Here is a 22,644-nt window from a genome sequence, read left to right as displayed (position 1 = left end):
AGTAGTCCCCTTGTAAAAGAGAACCAGCAGAGCTCCCTGGCCCCTTCCACCTTGTGAGGGCACAGCAAGAAGGCACTGGCTATGAATCAGGAAGAGGGCCCTCACCAGACCATGCTGGCACCCTGATCTCTCGGACCTCCAGCCTCCAGAACTATGAGAAATAAATTTCTGTTGTTTATAATCCACCCAGTCTGTGGTATTTTCTTATACCAGACCAAATGGACTAAGACTGTATGTAACGGTTATTTTTTAAGGTAGTTGTTGATACATGAGTATAATAGAAGTCATGTTTTTGATTGCGTTATAGGTGGAGCATTTTATACTCCTGAGACTATTGATACAGCTAGACTTCACTATCGGAATTCCTGGGCCCCAATTCTCCATGCAGTGGCACTTTGGTTAAATAGCACAGGATTTACATGTTCAGAGTCAGCAGAAGCAGCAGCAATAGCAGGTTTACAAAAACGTTCTACACCCATCAACTTAAACCAAGCATCAGGAGCAACGCCTAGTGCTAAATCTTTGCCAGAAATTAACAAAGACAGAATGCATCTGATTTTAGGTAGGTGAGCCATGTTAATGTATTTCAAGATGTATCACTTCTGAAAATGTGTATCTGTAGGGGAGAAAAAACTTCTTTCTACCCTCTTAAGATCTGTGACGGGCTTAAGAATAAAACTGACATAAGACACATTAACAGGAGGAAAGCATACAAATTTGTTTAATATTTTTACATGTACACAGGAGTCTTTAGAAGGAAAATGAAGACCTGAAGAAGCTGTAAGGTCCAGAAGATTGTATAGTTTTACACAAGCAAGAATAAATTGTAGGGGCTTCCCTGGTGGCACAGTGGTTGAGAATCTGCCTGCCAATGCAGGGGACACGGGTTCGAGCCCTGGTCTGGGAAGATCCCACATGCCGCGGAGCAACTAGGCCCGTGAGCCACAACTACTGAGCCTGCGCGTCTGGAGCCTGTGCTCTGCAACAAGAGAGGCCACAATAGTGAGAGGCCCGCACACCGCGATGAAGAGTGGCCCCCGCTTGCCGCAACTAGAGAAAGCCCTCGCACAGAAACAAGACCCAACACAGCCAAAAATAAATAAATTAATTAAAAAAAAATAAATTGTGAGGGTATGACAAGACAGAGGGGTTTGGGCTAGGGGTGGTAAGTTGTGGGACAGTAATTAGAAAATATACGGGGGAAACTAATGGAAGATCAGGCTTATTTTAGTAGTTTTGTTTGGACAGGTCTATTTCAACATCGACTCCCAGTCTCTGGTGGTAAGAATGTTTTCTCCCTGGTACAGAGAGGGCACCTTTCTCATGAGAAATTTTATGACCTGCTTTCAGGTAGAAAAGGGGGCAGAGAGCCCTGCCTGCATTTGCTATTTCTCAAATGCCTTCAGCCAAGAAGGTATATTTTGGTGTGGCATGTTTTGAACTCCTTCATATCTTTCATTTTAATGCTATGGAAAAAATTGTGATAGTATAGTTCAGAGAAGGGATAGTAAAAAGAGGATTTTTAGCACAGTTTCTAAATTAACTGAATTTTTTATTTAAAATTTAATTATTAAAAACTACTCTTTAAAAATTGTCATGTTCACTCACAGAGCAATATTGAATAATTTTCAAGGGAAAAAAGTAAACTTCTTTTTTCAACAACTTTTCTTTTTACTTGGCACTTAACAAATTGCCTCATAAGGAAATAATAAAATGTAAAGTTAAAGCAAATTTGAATATTCTTATTTATAATTGCTTTATAGATGCTCTTTTAACACTTAAGAACTTGTCACTCATTTAATGAGAATTAATTTTATAATTTTCATAAATTTATTCTTAATGTATTATTTTTAAATATCTTTAACTTCTTAATCAAGATGACCTTGGAACTCCCCCATCCCCTTCCAATGTGATTATTAGCCTCCTTGCAGAGGTACAACCTGTGTTAAGTTTGGCTGCTTATTTTGACAATCATTTTGAACTGACTTTAAGGCATTAATATATGTTAAAAGTAATCTGTAAAAAAAATAAGTAGGTGAAAGTGGGAAAAAAATGGTGTCAAAGCGACAAAGTGTTTTATATTAACAAACCTGTGTGTTTATTTTGTACATTGCAGGCGTGAGTATACAGTTCCTTTGTTCCCCAAGACCTGAGGAGCCTGTTGAACATGTTACAGCTTGTCTACAGGCCTTACACACCTTGCTAGATTCTCCTTATGCCCGAATCCATATTGCAGAAGATCAGGTACAGTATATTTCTATAATAGATAATTTATGCTTTGTATACATCATATTTATCTTAAGATAATTTTCTCACATATGAAATAAATATTATATAATAAGCATACAGGATTTTGGCTTTATCTAAGACCCTATATTGAAAGTTGGATGACCAGGCACAGCTAGACTGGAGATCGTCACTACCTTTGATCAGTTCATCAGCAGTCAAGTAAAACTAAAAATTTAAAGGATGTCTTCAGGGACTTCCCTGGTGGTGCAGTGGTTAAGAATCCACCTGTCAATGCAGGGGACACGGGTTCGAGCCCTGGTCCAGAAAGATCCCACATGCCATGGAGCAGCTAAGCCCGTGCACCACAACTACTGAGCCTACACTCTAGAGCCTATGAGCCACAACTAATGAGCCCATGCGCCACAACTACTGAAGCCTGCATGCCTAGAGCCCATGCTCCACAACAAGAGAAGCCACCGCAATGAGAAGCCTGCGTGCCACAACAAAACGTAACCCCTGCTCACGGTAACTAGAGAAAGCTCACATGCAGCAATGAAAACCCAGTGCAGACAAAAAAATTAAATAACTAAAGGATGGCTTCAGTCCCAGTTAATGATTCTACTAATAAAGGGCTGAAGTGATTCATAAGGCTATTAAGTAAATTGTCACTTTTAAATGATTAAGTTTTATCTCTCATTTAATGAAATTTTTATGCACTGACTCAAGTACTTATTTAAAAAGTTTAATGAATTGCTTTTTCTAATTTATGTATGGAATATTTAGAGGATTTTATTCATGTTACAGAGCCAAGTTACCACTGGATTTGTTATTCTTTTTAATTAGGAATTTTATTTTCGTAATAATAACCATTTCTTTGAACACCATACTACCAAATGGTATCACTTGGGATAATTTTCCATAAAACACAGACAGATAAAAAGCAAAGTTCTCATTATTGTATTATATCAAAATTAGTTTTGCACACGGTGCTGCTCGAAAAAAGACCCCAAATGAAACAAAACAAAGCATGTGCTGTGTGATTACAAGCTTCACTCACTGATGAACTCTTCTTGTACCCCAGCCTTGTAGCCTGAAGCTGTGCCTCAGCTAAACCACAGATTACTGCAAGAAACTTGAGGGTTGTTTTCAAATGGTCAAACCAATAAAATTTAATCTATGAATGAAGGTGTGTGACATATTATGTTAAAACCAAAATAACTGATTGTAAATGTAGTAGATAGAATGACATGGTTAAATGTGTATTCCAGAAATACAGCAGACATAAATTTGATCACCCCATCAATCTTGTAGTGGTTGATTTTTAAGACATGAAAAGGGAGGAGGGAGGTCAATTATGAGGCCATTTCCATAATTCCAGAGAGATAATGAGTCCACTGGCCTCGGAAAACTGAATAAAGGAAGAAGGAAAGAGGGTCAAGACTGGAACCTTAGGGATAAATAGCATATAAGAATTGAGATGAGGGAAATAAATCAGCAGTGGAGACTACTCGAGAGGAAGGAGGAGAATCAAAAGAATCCAGAATCCAAGTCTGAGTTAATCACCACTAAATCCACAGCACAGGGCATAGGACTAAATAAAGACCAGATGCCAGTTTAAAAAAAAAAACACAGAGTTATCAAAGATGAGAGAGTTTCAAGGACAGACAACAGTCTCAAAAGGGACAGAATCCAGTAAATAAGGACAGAAAAAGCGTCCCATGGAGGTTATTGGTGACCTCAGGCATAGCGTTTTCTCAGGTGGATCAAGCCAGATTATAGAAGATCGAGGAGTAAAAGAGAGTGAAGGAAGTGGCAGCATTCGGTCTGGGAAAGGAAGAAACAAGACAGAGACAGAAGAGAACATGGGGGCAGATGGAAGGATCTGAGAGGTTTTTTGAGGTGTGTGGGGAAATTAGATAGGAAGGACTTGAGCAGATACTTATCCTGGGGAAGAGGAGCTTAGCTAGAGAGCGAGGTTGACAACATACGGGGTATGATTGATGTCCTTGAAGAATCCTTGGGAAGTCAAACAGGATGGGGTAGCAGGCATATGAGGAAACATTAATCAGTCTTGGACAGAGGCTGGACACTTGATCTTAAGGAAAGAGTTAAAGGTGGCTTCAGTTGCAGTTAAATTTTTTTCTCTCTCTGAAATTTGAGGTGGGTCCATTGGATGGGTTTGATGTGGAAGATTGTAAGAGGCTTTTTAAAGTGAGTAGTAAGCGGTAGAAGTTTGTAATAGTTCTGAGATGAATGTGAGAGGGACTTACCAGAATGCCTAGAATTTCTGGTAGACTACTCTTGGGTACTTAGGTTGGAAATCATAAATTTTAGTGGCACTGGACGCTAGCAATATTGTTTAGTCCTAAAGAGAAAAGAAATAGGAGAATGACCATTTTTAAGTGGAAAAATTATTTAAGTACATAAAGTAATTTTTGACTGAAAATATGTTCAGATAAAACATGACCCTTTTTCAAGATTGTTATAATATTTGCTACATAGTCCAATATATTAATTTTAGCTACCAAATTTATTTATTTTTACATGTATATTTTCTTAGATTTAATAATATAAATGTATCCTTTGAAATTAAAATTAATTTCTCTGTATTAATTTATATTAGCTGATTGGTGTTGAGTTGCTGAGTGTTTTACACCGCCTCCTACTGACCTGGAATCCACCATCTGTCCAGCTGCTGGTGACTGGAGTTGTACAACAGATAGTCAGAGCTGCTCAGGATTATTTGCAAGAAAAAAGAAACACACTAAGTAAGCACTAGAAATTACACTAACATTGAAGTAGATTTCTTTGTACTCTAATTTTTAAAATATTAATACCAGGAAGTTGTTAATTAAAAAATTTAACCATACATTTAGAAGCTTTGCAATTGATTTTGCTTTTCATTAGCATGATGCAAATGGAATTGCTCATATTCAGCTATCTTTCACCTTCAAAAGGGTCAACTTCACATGTTGCAACCTAACATATGTGTTACTCCTGTTATGAAATACATTCCTAATAAAAACTACCTAATAAAATTTTTCGAAGTAAAAAATGAATTGTCCGTTACTTTTAAGGAGAGGTAGTTGTCCGTTACTTTTAAGGAGAGGTAAATAAACAGGAATAAATTCCTGTCAGGCAGGAATTATTCTGAGAAAGACATATGGCATCAGTTAAACATTTAGTTGTAAGTTCTTTTGAAAGAATTTATTAAGTATACTTACTGTGTTGTTTCATCTACTATTTTTTATTTTGTTTGCTGAGAATTTCACCAAATTTTCTTTTACCCAAGATGAAGATGATATGGAAAAAGAGTCCTGTCCTGTATTAGGAGAAGGAGGTGACAGTGGTGGTCTTATACCTGGAAAATCTCTTGTGTTTGCAACTATGGAGCTGTTGATGTTCATTTTAGTGCGGCACATGCCGCATCTCAGTACCAAGATGTCAGACTCTCCAAGTCACGTAGCCACTAAAACTCGACTGTCAGAAGAAAGTGCTCGTTTGGTGGCAGCCACAGTTACCATACTCTCTGACTTACCATCCCTTTGTTCACCTGCTGGTACGGTATTAATCACTATTTGGAAATGTCTTATACTGTATTAGAGATGAGGTTGCCTTTGATTTTAAGCTCTATTATTTATTTTCCTCTTAAATCTTAAAAGAGAAGTAGGTTTTTTTTTTAAGGGTTTGTTTACCTTTAGAAACCTATAAAAAAAGACTGAAGGGCTTCCCTGGTGGCGCAGTGGTTGAGAGTCCACCTGCCGATGCAGGGGACACGGGTTCGTGCCCCGGTCCGGGAAGATCCCACATGCCGCGGAGCGGCTGGGCCTGTGAGCCATGGCCGCTGAGCCTGCGCGTCCGGAGCCTGTGCTCCACGACGGGAGAGGCCACAACAGTGAGAGGCCTGCGTACCGCAAAAAAAAAAAAAAAAAAGACTGAAGATTTAAGAAGTCAAAAACCCAGGATACCCTTTTCAGATACATGTCAAACAAACTTCAGCAAAGAGGTAGAACCACAGTTTGAGGGAAGACATCGAATGTTAGCAGATAGACATAAAGTGGAATTACTAAACCCTTTATTTTCTGATCTGGTTGCTACTCTTGAGCAACACTGACAAGCTAACAAATGTCAGAGGAGAGTGACAACCAACTTTAAGGAGCAACTAAAAAAATTGTAGCTGTAAAAGGTAATAGCTGTCTGTAGACACCTAAGAACCAGTGGATGGAAAAGTAGACTTTGCCTCTGTTGTATCTAGATGGTAGAAATGGTATCAGGATATATAAAGGTAAATTTCAGTTCAACACAAGCCTACAGTTATGAAAACAATGAATTCTCCATCATTGAAGTTGTTAGGCAGACTACAGTGGCTGCATGTCGGAGTGGTGAAGGGAGTCTTTCATTAAGTGGGTGGTTGATTTGATTATCTTAAAGTTCTTTCAGCTACAAATCCTAGGATTCTTTCGTCTCTTTTTGGCTTACCTGTATAGTCTTCTTATCTGTTTCCTGACTTGGTTACTACATTGACTGACTTAGTACTAAGGCTCACTTAGTGCAATGAGATTGATTACTTGTCGTGGAACTGCTACATGATTCACCAAGTTTCTCAGGTACTTCTCAAAGTATTTGGTACGGTTTTCCTTCTGTTTTTCTACCTTCCTTCCTTATTTTCATTATGAAGGGCATGATTATTAAATAAGTGAAATACTAGAAGTAATAAAAACAAGGCAAGCTGGGAAAAGAAAGAAAATATTTCCTTTGAAATAACTTGTGACTTTTTTTCCAAACATTGAATTATAGTAGTAGTAATGCAGTAAATTTTGTATAAATACAAGGAAAAGAAATTATTAAACGATAAAAAATATAAACAATTGAAATAACTATAATATGGGAACTGTTAATTACGAGGCAATTTGATTTGTTTTTATTTCAGGATGTATGACAGTCCTGCCCACGATTCTGTTTTTAATTGCAAGAATATTGAAAGACACAGCGATAAAGTCTGCAGATAATCAGGTTCCTCCACCAGTCAGTGCAGCTCTTCAGGGGATCAAAAGTATTGTGACACTTTCAATGGCCAAAACTGAGGACACTCAGAAACAGTGGACAGCTCTAATTCGTAGCACTCTGGCATGCATCCTAGAATATTCTCAACCAGGTAATCTAATCAGTTTAAAATTTTTAAAGTTTATTAGGATATCTCTTCCCTAATAACTAATTGAATGAGCTCATCAGAAAACTGCTATGTAACACTGAATCAACTCAGAGAGGTATTTTAGTCCCATGTTTCAGATGTGAACTTTTAGTTCCCCATTCTGGATATTGACTCTGAATGCCCTTGTCTTAGCACTTATATACATTTTGGGAGGTTTCCCCAAAAAGAAAGGACGTATGCATATAAAACTCTTATACATTGTTTTGAACTCCTATATAGTTGTCCATCACTTATATTTATCAATTATTATTCATTCCCCTAACAATGGATATTTTTGCTATTTCTGATTTTTCCCAATTATAAAAATTGTCTCAGTGAACATCCTTATAAATTCCTTATGTGCTTTGTGCTATGAGATTTTCTAGGGCATACCCCTATAAGTGGAATTGATGACACATTTTAATTTTATCAGACATTGCCAAATTGTTCTCCAAAGTAGCTGTATGAATTTACACTTCTACCAGCAGTGCATGATCCCCACCAATACATGGTATTTCAGACTTTTAAATTTCATTATCTGATAAGTAAAATGTACTATCTTACTGTTTTAATTGGCATTTCTCATTTTCCTAGTGAGTATAAGCATTTTTCATGTTTGTGTCTAATTTAGGGGGAAATGCTTATTCACATTTTTGTCCATTTTTATTCTGTGTTTGACTTTTCTTTCATTTTATTTCTGTTGTAAATGTGAAAGGATTGAAAACAAAGAATAATAATTAAAGATTTGCCATATTGCCTATTAAAACATTTCCACAGTATCTAAAACTGTGGAGTGGGCCCAAGAACAAACAGATAGGGCAATGAAACAGAACAGATTGTTTTAAAACAGACATTCATCCACATGAGAATATAATACATGATAAGGGCAATATGGAGAATATAATACATGATAAGATATAATACATTATTCTTCAAATGGTTTGTGTCAATTAGACATTTCAGATATCAGTTCCAGTTAGTCTCTCCCCTTATATCATGACTCTAAGTAAATACGAGGTAAGTTAGAATGATAATGTAAAATTTTTAAAATAGGTAAATAAAGAAAATATAGGTGACTCCTTTATGTCAGAATGACAAAGGACTATGTAAGTGTAAGCGAATGGTAAATATCACAGAGGAAAATATCAGTGTATTGGACTACAGAATTTAACATCTACCTGTCAAAAACAACGGCATTAAAAAATGGTTGAGGGCCCAACAGTGAGAGGCCCACGTACCGCAAAAAAAAAAAAAAAAAAAGGTTGATAAATCCTAAAAATTCTTGTCAGAAGGAAAAAAATTTTTTTCCTATTTCTTTAATTTTGTATCTGTATGAGATGATGGATGTTCGCTAAGCTTGTGATAATCATTTCATGATGTATGTAAGTCAGATCATTATACTGTGCACCTTAAACTTAGATAGTACTGTGTGTCAATTGTATCTCAATAAAACTGGAAGAAAAAATTTTAAAAATAAAAGATAACTGAAAAAAAAGATCAAAAACTGAAAGTAATATTTATGTCAATGTTAATATCATTAAATGTACAAAGAAGTCTTTTAAGAAAGAAGGAAAGAGCACGCATTATTAGAAAGGAAATCGAGATGCCCACCAAGTATATAAAAAAGTTAGCCACATTATTATATAAGCAAAGAAATACAAACAAAAACAAAGTAATATAAATTTTTACCTGTAAAACTGATTTTTAAAAATTGTATGTACAGGTGGAATTGATACCAGGAGAACATTTTCATACTTTGCTGAAGGGAATTAATACAGTTTAAACTTTCAGGGAATCAGTTCTGCAAAATACACACAGAGCCTTTAAGAATTCATACTCTGACCTTATTGATCAAAAACTTGTGTTCAAGGTTATTTATCAAGTCTATTTTATAATAATGAAAATACGAAAGTGATAAATATAACTATCTGGCAGTGGGAAAAATATTAAATATATCATGGTATACTCATTTGGATTATATATCCATTATATCTATTAAAAATCATGTTTATAAATAATTATATATAAAAAAACTAACCCAGACCAGAAGAAATTAATCAAAAACCTAGAAATTAAACTATTGCTAGATGGTAGTATTACAAGTTTTATTTTCTTTCCCATACGCTTGTTATATTTTAAACAAACTATGTACTACTTGTATCACCTGAAATTTTTTAGTATTAATATTTGGAAGGGAAAACTTTAACTTGTTTTATTAATGTTACTAAAACTATTTTAGCTTTATCATGAGTTAATATTTTTCTTTTTAGCATAGATTTTTAACAAACTAAAGAAACATTAAATGCCATAATTATATACGAATGTAAATGTATATATGTGTACGTTGATAGAACAAGAAAAAGTAGTTAAGAATTCGTTTAAAAATATATTGTTTCAGTTTTCATGGGGGTGTCCATAATCAATAATCATGTTTTTTAAATTGTCAATTATAAGAGAAGGTTTTGATATTTTATCCAACTTCATTCATGTTAGATGAATTTAAAGGTATATGATAAGATAATTAAATTGCCTAAGCTAACCTGTCCAGAGCTGAATTCTCAGTAGGCACAGTCAGTATGAAGTAGGGATCAAAGCCATGGGTGTATTTTATAGTATTTGTAAGCCAGGCAAGCAGAATTTCTTGCTTTACGAGAAGAGTTTTGTAATAGAGAATTTCCTTTATGGAAATCATATTTCTTCTTATAAAATCTGAGACTTCCACTTTAAAAAATGTGCCAATGTATGTGTGTAACACACACACACACACACACACACACACCCCTCCATGGATGTAATGAATCACTCTTAAGATTGTTATAATATTTTTTTCATTTTTAAAACCTTCAATTTTGAAATAGATTCAGACTTTTTAAAATGTTACAAGAATAATATAGTGAACTTCAGCATACCCTTCTAGATTTCACCAATTGTTAACATTTGCTGCATGTTTTTTTTCTATAATCCACATATTATTATTGTTGATATTATTAATTTTGCTGAACCATTTGAGAATACATTGAAGGCATCATGACTCTTTACTCCTAAATACTTCACAGATAACCTAAGAACAAGAACAGTCTCTTACATAACCACTGAAGAATTATCAAATTGAGGCAATTTAACATTGATACAGGGCCTCCCTGGTGGCACAGTGGTTGAGAATCCGCCTGCCAATGCAGGGGGCACGGGTTCAATCCCTGGTCCTGGAAGACCCCACATGCTGTGGAGCAACTAAGCCCATTCGCCACAACTACTGAGCCTGCGCTCTAGAGCCAGTGAGCCACAACTACTGAGCCTGCGCTCTAGAGCCTGCAAGCCACAACTACTGAAGCCCACGTGCCTAGAACCCATGCTCTGCAACAAGAGAAGCTATCACAATGAGAAGCCCACGTGCAGCAACGAAGACCCAACACAGCCAAAGATACATAAATAAATAAACTTGTATATATTAAAAAAAAGAGAGAGAGAGGATTATTGTTCAAGAATGAAAGTTTTTTTTTTTTTTTTTTTTTTTGTGGTACGCGGGCCTCTCACTGTTGTGGCTTCTCCCATTGCGGAGCACAAGCTCCGGACGCACAGGCTCAGTGGCCATGGCTCACGGGCCCAGCCGCTCCGCGGCCTGTGGGATGTTCCCAGACTGGGACACAAACGCGTGTCCCCTGCATTGGCAGGCGGACTCTCAACCACTGCGCCACCAGGGAAGCCCTAGATTTAAAAAAAATTTTGTTTTATATTGGAGTTTAGTTGATTTACAATGTTGTGTTAGTTTCAGGTGTACAGCAAAGTGATTTAGTGATACATATACATATGTTTATTCTTTTTCAGAATTTCAAAACATTTTAGAAACAGCATATTGCTTTCATTTTTTATGTGTCAACATTTCATTATTCATATATTTCAGAAGATTCTATGCCTATGCCTGATGAAGTAAGCATGCTAACGGCAATTGCACTCTTCCTGTGGTCTGCTGGCAGTGAAATAATAGGAGTCCAGTCACTGCAGAATGGCTGCATGAACAGATTTAAAAACGCATTAAATTCATGTGACCCATGGGTAAGTTACACTTGAAACATAGTGTTAAACCTTCCACTTTATCAAGAAAGTTTCAGATTGATTCATTAAAATTTGTGATACATCAAATGAAAACTTAAGTATTTGCTATACGACTTTTCAACAGAAAACTGGAAAAGATCACTGGTTTAAGCATTAGGAGAGACATGTATATGTTTATTTATATCTACAGAAATTGCCCAGTATCTAAAATATTTGCTCAACCGTGGCCTATATTGGTAGAGACTTTACGTGCTTCTGTTTTTCACTGTTTACTTAATGACACCATTAAAGGATAAACATACATTATAACATGTTTTAATGGGCCTATTGGAAACTCTGTTTTCTAGAAAATAAGTTTTTTTTTTTTACAGTGTTAGTGTCTAAACTACTGATTCTCAAACCTGCTGCACATCAGGAAAAAAAGCAATTTAGTTACATCTACCACTGTCTACCTAAACCAGAGTCTCCAGAAGTGTGGTCCACAGATCTGTATTTTAAAATATTCCCCAGGCATTTTTTATGTCCAGCAATGTTTGGTAGCTTTTCTTCCACCAAAGCACTGAAACAGTTTCCCCTCAGTATTTTTCACGTACATTGGTGTGTTGATGGACCTTCCTTTTTTTGTTTGTTTGTTTGTTTCTTGTTAACATGAAGTCTTTCTAATCTAAAGTAGAGCCACTGAGACCTTATTTTCTAGGCCTGGAACACTTAAATTGGTTTAAGCAGTCATTTCCAGGGAATCCAAATGGAGTTGAGGTGTCTAAGTAATATATTTTTATAGCTTTGTTAGGCATCAGTCAAATATTAGCCTTCCATACTAAATATATTAGGTTAAAGTGGGAGGGAGATTTGTAAATTAAAGAAAGAATTAAAAACACAAATTAGTATTCCCAGTCTCTAATTTCTTATGCACTATAGAAATACACAAATTATATTAGCAGTGGTAATTTGGGAGTTAACGTATAAGGAATGTTTATTGGATTAATTTCTTTTCCGTTTTATTTAGTTAGCATGTTGGAAGTTTTATTACTCTGTTTCTGTAAGTAGAAATGGCATTAATTCTTCCCACATTTCTATTTTCATCCTGCAATATTGCTTGTTTTCAGTATATATTAAGATGCAGTGTGATTGTAGAGCAGATAGGAACTGTCACACATGTAAATTAATAAAATGATTTTCTTGTGTAGGTTCAAGCCAAATGTTACCAGCTTCTCCTCTCAGTCTTTCAGCATTCCAATCGTGCCCTTTCAACCCCCTACATCCATTCATTAGCTCCAATAGTGGTTGAAAAGCTAAAAGCTGTTGAAAGAAACAGACCAGCCAGTAATACAGAACTTTTAGCTGTTCAAGAAGGAATCAAAGTTCTTGAAACATTGGTTGCTCTTGGGGAAGAACATAACAGTAAGTATTTTTCTCTAAAAAGCCACTAGTCTAAAATGAATATTTGTATTATATCTAAATCTTCTTTGCTATTTGACACAGGCCATTGCAACAGTAAGTTTACTAAGGGTGGTTACTATCTGAAAGATTAATGTTTTTGCTCGTGATGCTAACAAAATTGAGTTGATTTATGTTTATTTTTTAAGAGCAAGAGGATAAATTACTGATGGCATTTGAACCCACAGATTGTTTTATTTTCTAGGAATGTACTCTTTAAGAACCAGGGAAAATATGGCTGCCTAATAGATTTTTTAAAATAATACATTTTGGTGTTCATAATAGAGGTATAAAAGCTTTTTAACAAATAGGACAAATAGGACCAGATTAGCATTAATGATGCCAAACATCATTATTAAAATACCTCAAAATTTGAAATTTTTAAATTACTGTTACTTAGTTTAATGAAGAACTACCACATACATCCATTTAACCAGAGACGTATGCAACTTAACACTTACTCCTCTTTATTCCCTGCTAAATCTTAATTTCATCACAATCCAAAATTTATCTTTAAAATTTGACTTAATTATTACAGAAAGACTGTACTTTTTATTTTATTTATTTTTTTTGGCGGTACACGGGCCTCTCACTGCTGTGGTCTCTCCCATTGCGGAGCGCAGGCTCCGGACACGCAGGCTCAGCGGCCATGGCTCACGGGCCCAGCCGCTCCGCGGCATGTGGGATCTTCCCGGACCGGGGCACGAACCCGTGTCCCCTGCATCGGCAGGTGGACTCTCAACCACTGCGCCACCAGGGAAGCCCAAGACTGTACTTTTTAAACTAGTACCTTATGATTGAATGTTAAGCTGTTTCCAGTTTTTCAAGATCATAAATAACTGAGATAAGTATTCTTTTTTTAATATAAATTTATTTTATTTTATTTATTTTTGGCTGTGTTGGGTCTTCGTTGCTGAGCACGGGCTTTCTCTAGTTGCGGCTAGCAGGGGCTGCTCTTCATCGCGGTGTGTGGGCTTCTTGTGGTGGCTTCTGTTGTTGCAGAGCGCGAGCTCTAGGCACGCGGGCTTCAGTAGTTGTGGCACCGCAGGCTCAGTAGTTGTGGCTCACGGGCTTAGTTGCTCAGCGGCATGTGGGATCTTCCCGGACCAGGGATCGAACCCATGTCCCCTGCATTGGAAGGCAGGTTCTTAACCACTGTGCCACCAGGGAAGTCTGACATGAGTATTCTTGTACAGGTATCTTTGCACACATTTTAAAATTATTTCTATCAGGTAAAATTTTTTAAGTGAAATTACTGGGCCAAAAGGAATGCACATTCTAAAGCTTTTAATATATATTGCTGGATTACTCTCCAGATAAAAATTACATCAGTTTTTTCTATCATAAAATTTTTTCTCTTCTCGAAAGAATTTCACACAAAATTGGAAAGGTAGTAGAGATCTTTTAAAAGCTATTGCTGATAGCTTACCTATAAAATAATAATCCAGAACTATTACAGTGGAAGAGAAGAATACAGAAGCGATTATGAAAAAAAAAAAAAGTTGCTCTGACTTGACAAGTAACTGGTTAGGGGGACAAAAGAAAGAGAAGAGCCAAATATTACTGTGTTACCTGGAAGAAGCATGGAAGCAACGTTAAAACTGGATAGGTCAGGAAGAAGAGCTGTTAGGGAGGAGTTGATAAGTTTAGTTGAAACTAGATATTAATAGATTATTTGGGTAGAAATGTTATGACTGACATCATGGCCTGTGTTTGGTAACTCAACATAATTTTATCTTACTTTTTATTTTGCTCCCTGTAAACTCTATAAACATGGGGACTAAATCTTATTCATTTTGTAATCTTAACACTGAGCTTATTGACTTTTGCATAGTCAGTATTTAAATATGTTTGAGTTGAGTTGACTCTTGGGATCAGTTCCTGAACAAGTGCCCTAATTTAGGTAGGGAAGAGAGTCTTACACTTTTTCAAATAATTCTCTGTTGTTTGAATTCTTTTAACAGCAGAATATATTTATGTATTATTCATGAAGTTAAATATAGTTTGATAGTTAATTAGACTTAAACAAGGTTCATTAAATGAATAACCCTTTAATTTTCCATTTAAGAGTCAATTAATTTAAGGGATGAAATAACCAAAGCAGTGTAGCTTCAATTCTCCAACCAATTTCTAGTATTTATTATTAGTGAATTACATCAACAATAAGCACCATCATGATTTCTTCATTTTTTAAGGGACTGCTTCACTCAGATAACAGATGTTTTGTACTATAGCAAGACTTCTAAGTGGTAGAATAAGCAATTGTCATTTTTTAAAAATTAAAACTAAATCTGAGTCTAAGTGCCATCCAAAACCGAAGGGAGGGCTTCCCTGGTGGCGCAGTGGTTGGGAGTCCGCCTGCCGATGCAGGGGACACGGTTCGTGCCCTGGTCCGGGAGGATCCCACGTGCCGCGGAGCGGCTGGGCCCGTGAGCCATGGCCGCTGAGCCTGCGCATCCAGAGCCTGTGCTCCGCGACGGGAGAGGCCATGGCAGTGAGGGGCCCACGTACTGAAAAAAAAAAAAAAAAAAACCAAAGGGAGATGGTTGCCATCCCATTAACGTATACATTCACTCATTCCTTTGATGGTATCCTCCTAATGAATGCTTCAGGTTTCTGTTCCCTATTCCCTCTATTCTCCAACCTCCCTATTCTGGAATACCCTTAAAATTTTCATAATTTTATTCTCAAAATACATTTTACCAGATAACAATTATAAAGTGTTCATTCCTTTTTAACCTTTTAGCCAGTATTTTTTTAATAAAACAAATTAATATAAATGCAAAATATATAATCTTAACAGGAAATCAAACCTGATTTCCTCCCTTAACATGGCTTGGACAGTTAGTAAGTATTCAGTATTAATTATGAATAGTTATTGAGGTCTAAAATTAGATTGTGCACGTTTACTTCGATTTTATTACAATTCAGACTACCATAGTAATTGCCTAGTTTTTAAATAAAGGTTTATTGTAATTTTCAGACTTGTGATCATCTTCAGACTTTATCTGTTATTTGCAGGAGTCCAGTTACTTGCTCTTTTAGTTCCCACTTTGATCTCTTACCTGCTGGATGAAAATTCTTTTGCCTCAGCAAGCACAGCTTCCAAAGATCTTCATGAGTTTGCACTCCAGAATTTAATGCATATTGGACCTCTGTATCCACATGCTTTCAAGACAGTAATGGGAGCGGCTCCTGAGCTGAAAGTACGTTTGGAAACTGCTGTTCGAGCAAGCCAAGCCAGCAAAGCTAAAGCAGCCGCCAGGCAGCCGGCCCCAGCCGTGCATTCTGCACCAACAATTAAGCTAAAAACAAGTTTCTTTTAATGTGCTATTCCACTCGTTTTTGTTTATTTTGTCAATTAGCACCTAATTATTGATAGCCACTGTATCATTCCAGTCTATAGTTTCTACTTTATTTGTATATAGGAATTGTATGCTTCCAAGTAGGGTAAGTGAAATAATGCTCACACTGGTTTCTGATTTTGAAGGAATGATTTTTTTTTTATTATGTGGTGAATGTGCTTTCATTTTTTTCCTAATAATGTTTCTCTTTTATTAATTTATTTTTTAAACACTGAGCCATAGTCTTTTAAATTAAATGCAAAAAAATTGTATCATGTAGTTGAGCAGCCTATTGATATTGTCAGGGGAAAAATAGGTCATATTCTGCATCTGTTATAAAAAAAATTAATTGAAAAGCAAGCTGAATTTAAATTTTGAAGTAACCAAAATAATGTGAAGTGTTGGTTTTGCCGTGTATCTATTAAGAATAAAGTTAACATTTTCTTAGCATTTCTCAGAAACTCCTTACCTTTCAGACAGATCTTTTTACTTTCATATTAGATTACTAAATTATACTTGTGTATATTTTAGTTAACTAAATTAAAACTCATTTAAACATTCATTAAAATGTTTCAAATGTGGAATAATGTTCTGGGTTTTTTGAATGGCTAAAATTTGGCCTCACTTATGCTTTGTAATTACAGAGCCTTGAGTCTGGCTCTGATGGTTAGTTTCATTCATCAAACATTTATTGAGTTCCTACCGTGTATAAGGCATCAAGCTAAGTGCTGCAGGGCATACAAAAATGAATATTATAGTAATGCCAGTCTCTCATGCAATGGGAATTTTACCACGTCAAATAAATAATTGATGACATGAATGTTTGCCACAGTGTTTAGCACACTTTAAACACCAAGTTTTACCACACAGTGTAATATAGACTGAACCTTTCTGAACATTCCAAAGGAATACCTATTCATCATCTGCTACCTCCTGCTTATTCTCTCTCATACCCTCACTGATTGGCATCTAATACAGCCTTGCCTTCCTCATTTAGTCTTTAGATCTCAGGTGCGTTCTCACCTATTTTCTTACTTCTATTTCTGCAGGGTTTTTTTGTATTTTACACCTGCTTTTCCAAAGTTATTCTCCTTGTTTTTAGACTTTCTTTGGTAACACTTATCAAGATACAATTCACATACCATACAATTTGCCCATTTTAAATGTATAATTCAGTCGTTTTTAGTATGTTCACAATGTACTATAACCATCACCACAGTCAGTTGTGACCATTTTCGTTACCCCAAAAAGAAATCTGGTACTCTTTAGCTGTCGCCCCACAAGCTCTCTGCTTCCCCCCAGCCTTACACTATTGCTGATCTGCTTTCTGTCTCTATCAATTCTCTTATTATGAACATTTCATATAAATGAAATCATACACTATGTGGTCCTTTGTGACTGGCTTCTTAACATTTTTAAGGTTTATCCATGTGGTAGCATACATCAGTACTGCATCCCTTTTAATGGCTGAATACTATTCCGTTCTATTTATATTATATTTTGTTTATCCATTAGTTGATGGGCATCTGGGTTGTTTTCGCTTTTTGCCTATTACAAATAATGCTGCTGTAAACAGTTGTGTACAAGTGTTTGCGTTACCCTGTATTTTCATTTAGCTTGAGTGTATACCTAGGAGTGGAATTGCTGGCTCAATGGGAACTCTGTGTTCAACTTTTTAAGGAACTGCCAGACTGTTTTCCAATCTCCTTGTTTCTTGCACACATAACCGCTTTTACTCATCTATTTATAAAGTATGTTTGTTTCTGCCTTGGCTATTTTCTGCTGTTCTTCGAACCCAGGCTTTTCCCATCATTTCCTACTTTAGGATAGTCTACATCATGCAGTAGCAATGATTCTCTCTCTCTCTCTCTCTCTCTCTTTTTTGCCTTCTCTCCCTCTCTCTCTCTCTTTCTCCCTTTCCTGTCACCAGTACATTTTTATACTTTCTCTAGACTCTTCTGAGCCATTGACAACTTCTAGTTTTCTGTAATCATATCTATAAAAGGAATATCTGTTTGAAGAATTATATTTATTTGTTTCACTGCTCAACTTATTTCTTTTTTTTTAAAGATGTTTGGGGTAGGAGTTTATTAATTAATTTTTATTTATTTTTGCTGTGTTGCGTCTTTTGTTTCTGTGCGAGGGCTTTCTCTAGTTGTGGCAAGTGGGGGCCACTCTTCATCGCGGTGCGCGGGCCTCTCACTATCGCGGCCTCTCTTGTTGCGGAGCACAGGCTCCGGACGCGCAGGCTCAGCGGCCATGGCTCACGGGCCCAGCCGCTCTGCGGCATGTGGGATCTTCCCAGACCGGGGCACGAACCCGTGTCCCCTGCATCGGCAGGTGGACTCTCAACCACTGCGCCACCAGGGGAGCCCTAAAATCATCTTTATATATTCAAATCTGATACCTTGCTGAAAACTCTTCAGTTGGTTGCCTTACCATAAAGACCAATTCTGTAAAGTACCCTCAAGCCCCTGCATAATCTGGCCTCTGCCTACTTCATCTCATTTTATTTCATCTGATCCTATAACCATATGCAGTATACCTACATGTCAAATGAAGATAACCTTGGTACTTCCACATAGGGACATTGTAAGGGTCAAGTTAATGCATATAAAATGCATTATTTTTATTGAGTAAATGCTTAATAAATACCAGCTGTAAAAAATAGCAATTATTACTTCCTTTGTGTCAGCTGTATTGGACTTCTTTCAGCATGTCAAATGCACTATTTTTTCATTAGGTGTTTGAATTTTGCTAAAAAGCTCCATTTCACCTTCTTCTAGCTAGTTTATACTCTGTTTTAGTCTGGTTACATTCTCATAAAAAATGTTGCAGCATTAATTTGATTATTGCCATATACTAAACACTGTATTATTTAAATTATCTTTTCTCCTGTAATGAAAATGTATGTATTGGCTCTTTAAACTTGAATACAATCAGCTCATGGGTTGTAATGTTATACATTTTGAGTTCGTGTGAAAGTGTATATGAGCTGGTTCAAACCACTCCTCTTGTTACTTCATGTCCTGCAGCTGGGGGGAAATCTGGGCCAGGAGATAACATAGATAATGGTAGGATTTTCCATCACAGAGGACAACTGGAAGTGCTAAAATTAACACATATTGAACAACAGTAGCATATTGAGGGCCTGCAGAGTAGAGGGAGAGATGCATCACACACAAAATAAGTTAAATCTTTTTTAAAAAAACTTAAGGACACATGGTCTTCAAAAATTAAAACACAAATGTACTGAACCTCTTTAACCTCATTCATTTTTCTTATTTTTCTAGCACAATGCCCAGATTTGTCCCCTACATCATGTTTATAAGAAAATAACATATCACATTTAAATTCTTTTGAGAACTGACTTAATGTATGTTAAAGGACTGGACTATCAGATGGGAGTTTGGGGTGGGAGGTGCTGTCCTGAGCAATTCAAGCCTAAATGAAGATAGGGTGTTTCTGCTGAGAAAAGTCTCCACCTGGGAAACGAGTGGTCCCTGTTGCATAGTTGGCAGGAATAGCCAGCTTATAAAAATGTCCTTCTCTCCCCACCCCCCCACGGTTATTTTTATGTAATGAAGATTACATTAGTTGTCTGAAATTCAATTCCTGCCTTAGAAATAGGGGCACCATAGTTATTTTTTTAAAAAAAGAAAGAAAAATCTGTTGAGTAGAACTTTCATTGGCTGGAAAATTTAAAAAGAGAAGGATAGAGAAGCAACGGATGGAGTTGATGAGGAGAAAGGATAGGAATGTGTTTTTAAGAATAGTTTATCTTTGCTTATAGAAATAGAATCTTCAGTTGATCACCATCAATATTCCAAGAGAAGTCTTACTACAGCTTCAGAGCTATATTATCATTTTATTGCCTCCCTGTGTTAGATATTTAGATTTCTTAAAGCAATCCTGAGTTTAGATTTTAAGTATTTATTTCTCTAAATATCAGTCACTGCAAATTTAAAACCAATGTTAATTTCAAAATTAAATTTTGTTTAGTTAATTTATTAAAATAAAATGAAATTTAATTTTGAAATTGAAATTAGGTAACTACTTTCAACCAAAAAAATAATAGTAATAATAATTATAGTAAACAATAGAAGCTATTTCCCCACCCTATCAGAAGACTGTGATGTAGATTTAACTTCTGGACTCCAAGAAAAATTTCAGATAATAGAATTCCTTGTTTTCCAACTTGTGATTGGCTGTTTCCCCAGCCCTGTCTTTACCAGACTTCAAATCTAGGGAGTAAAGTTTGGAGACTCAGAATTCCTTGTTTCCCAACTTGTGATTGGCTGTTTCCCCAGCCCTATCTTTACCAGACTTCAAATCTGGGGAGTAAAGTTTGGAGACTCAGGAAAGGTGGAAGCAGGGACTGGCCCCATGAATTAGGCAGAAAGAAGAGGTGAGAGAAATTAGGGAGCAGGCAGATGGTAGAAGAGACATATACAGTGGGCTATTGCATGTTCCTCTGCCCCAAAGTTCTCTTCAGCCTAGCAGAGCCCTCTCTACAGTCAAGTGGTCTACTCTTCTTTTTTTCTGGCCAGAATTTGCAAAGAGCTATCAAGTTCAGTTTGAAGGCTTTTCTTTGAGCTGTTAAATAGAGATCCAAGTAACTGGTCATTTTGGATAGTTTTTTTTTTATTAATAGCCACTCATTTCAATAAAAAATTTTTTTAAACAGATGAATTGTCATTTTCGGGAACCATAATCCCCACCCCATAAAGCACACACATATAAATCAAAAAATAGCAAACACTCCAATTACCTAAATAACCTTTTAGTGTTTCACAATTTCTCTCTTTAAACTGGCTATACTAATATATAAATCAACATTTCAGCAGCTGCTCTCTGTGCTTGGAAAGGAAATCCTACTTTTTGTGTCACAGGCTTTATTAATTACAGAATGAAGTGATAGAAAACCTGCAGCAACACCCTGAGGTCCGAAGACTTCATGGTTGAACACAGATGTTACTTTTTTTAAAAGATTATTTTAACTCTGCTGAATTAAAGCTCTGAATAGGGGATGAGAAAAGAAAAAACAATTATTGAGCCCCCAGTAGTCATGATTTTCAGTTAGTCTGTGAACTCGTAATACAGTAAAAACTATCATATTCAGTATATATTATATTGTCAGGCACTATGCTAAGGGATTTACATTTCTTCTCTCATTTAATCTTCACAATAACTTTGTGAGGTAAATATTATTCTCATATTAAAAATGAGAGAACTACCGCTAAAAAAAGTTAAACCATTTGTCCAAGATTTCCAGGTTTTGAAAGTTGTAAAGTGAGGAAAAACATTTAGATTTAACTCATTACAAATAGCATGTCCTTTCTAGTTATTAATGTTTTCAAGATATTTTTTTGAAATTCAAAAACATTTTTGCTGTTTTATCTGAAAATGCACATCCAGAGAGGACTCCAAGAGGTGTGCCATATTCAGTTTCATGTTCTGGGTGGTAGTTGCACGCAATTGTTCAGTTTGTGAAAGTTCCCTGAGATGTTCACTTAGCACTTCAGAGGTTTTCTGTACCTGTGTTATATGCGATAAAACATTTACTTAAAAAAAGTAATTCCTGCTGAACACAGAAAATGTGACAGACAGGCACAGAGAAAACAAATCACTGGTAAGCTCACTACTCAAAAATTAACATTTTCAGGAGCTGATTCAGTATAGGAAGAAGTGATGAGATTCATGGTCCTTATTTTCTTAAAGCAGTTTAGAGCAAAAGAAATCTACGGGAAGTTCTTTTAAAAGTAATGATGCTTTGGGGCTTCCCTGGTGGCGCAGTGGTTGAGAGTCCGCTTGCCGATGCAGGGGACACGGGTTCGTGCCCCGGTCTGTGAAGATCCCACATGCCACGGAGCGGCTGGGCCCATGAGCCATGGCCGCTGGGCCTGCGCGTCCGGAGCCTGTGCTCCGCCACGGGAGAGGCCACAACAGGGAGAGGCCCGCACACCACAAAAAAAAAAAGTAATGATGTTTTTTGTTAAATTACAAAAGAAATATTACCAGATGTGGAAATTTTGGGGGGGAAAGATGTAAATTTCTTAGAATTCCACCTTAATGTAACCACTCTTAATATTTTGGTGTACTGAGTGAAGGTTTTGTAACATGATAGATCATAAATACTATTTTATGTGTAAATAAGTCCTTGAAAGGCAAAAAGGTATTATAATAAGGTCAAACTATGAATTAAAGCAGTGCTGTTGTATATATGTGATAGTCCAAGTTATCTCTATATTTATTTATTTATTACCTTTTGACCCCACTCATCCATTTCTCCTACCCCCCCACCACTGACAACCACGAATCTGTTCTTTTTATCTATGAGATTGGTTTCTTAGGGTTTTTTGGTGTGTGTGTGTGTTTAAATATATATAT

General features: G+C 36.3%; 1 protein-coding gene across 4 annotated transcripts in view; it reads left to right on the top strand.

Moving 5' to 3' along the window:
• The window catches only part of HEATR5B (HEAT repeat containing 5B), an 88,782-nt gene extending 70,421 nt beyond the window's left edge, over positions 1-18,361 (top strand). For 3 of the 4 annotated variants that reach the window (XM_032653430.1, XM_032653433.1, XM_032653434.1), the window contains 8 exons: positions 308-562; positions 2,117-2,244; positions 4,853-4,997; positions 5,522-5,788; positions 7,160-7,384; positions 11,322-11,473; positions 12,661-12,874; positions 15,932-18,361. In XM_032653430.1, coding sequence (XP_032509321.1) covers positions 308-562; positions 2,117-2,244; positions 4,853-4,997; positions 5,522-5,788; positions 7,160-7,384; positions 11,322-11,473; positions 12,661-12,874; positions 15,932-16,236 — 1,691 coding nt within the window. In that variant the 3' untranslated portion in view covers positions 16,237-18,361. The remainder of the gene's footprint in view (positions 1-307; positions 563-2,116; positions 2,245-4,852; positions 4,998-5,521; positions 5,789-7,159; positions 7,385-11,321; positions 11,474-12,660; positions 12,875-15,931) is intronic. The other variant, XM_032653431.1, reaches the window with a different exon arrangement.
• The last annotated feature ends 4,283 nt before the right edge of the window (positions 18,362-22,644 follow it).

The sequence above is a fragment of the Phocoena sinus genome, chromosome 13 (assembly GCF_008692025.1).
Source record: "Phocoena sinus isolate mPhoSin1 chromosome 13, mPhoSin1.pri, whole genome shotgun sequence".
NCBI lineage: Eukaryota > Metazoa > Chordata > Mammalia > Artiodactyla > Phocoenidae > Phocoena > Phocoena sinus.
Note: the sequence above shows the minus strand (reverse complement) of the source record. Positions and strands in the feature narration are given on the sequence as shown.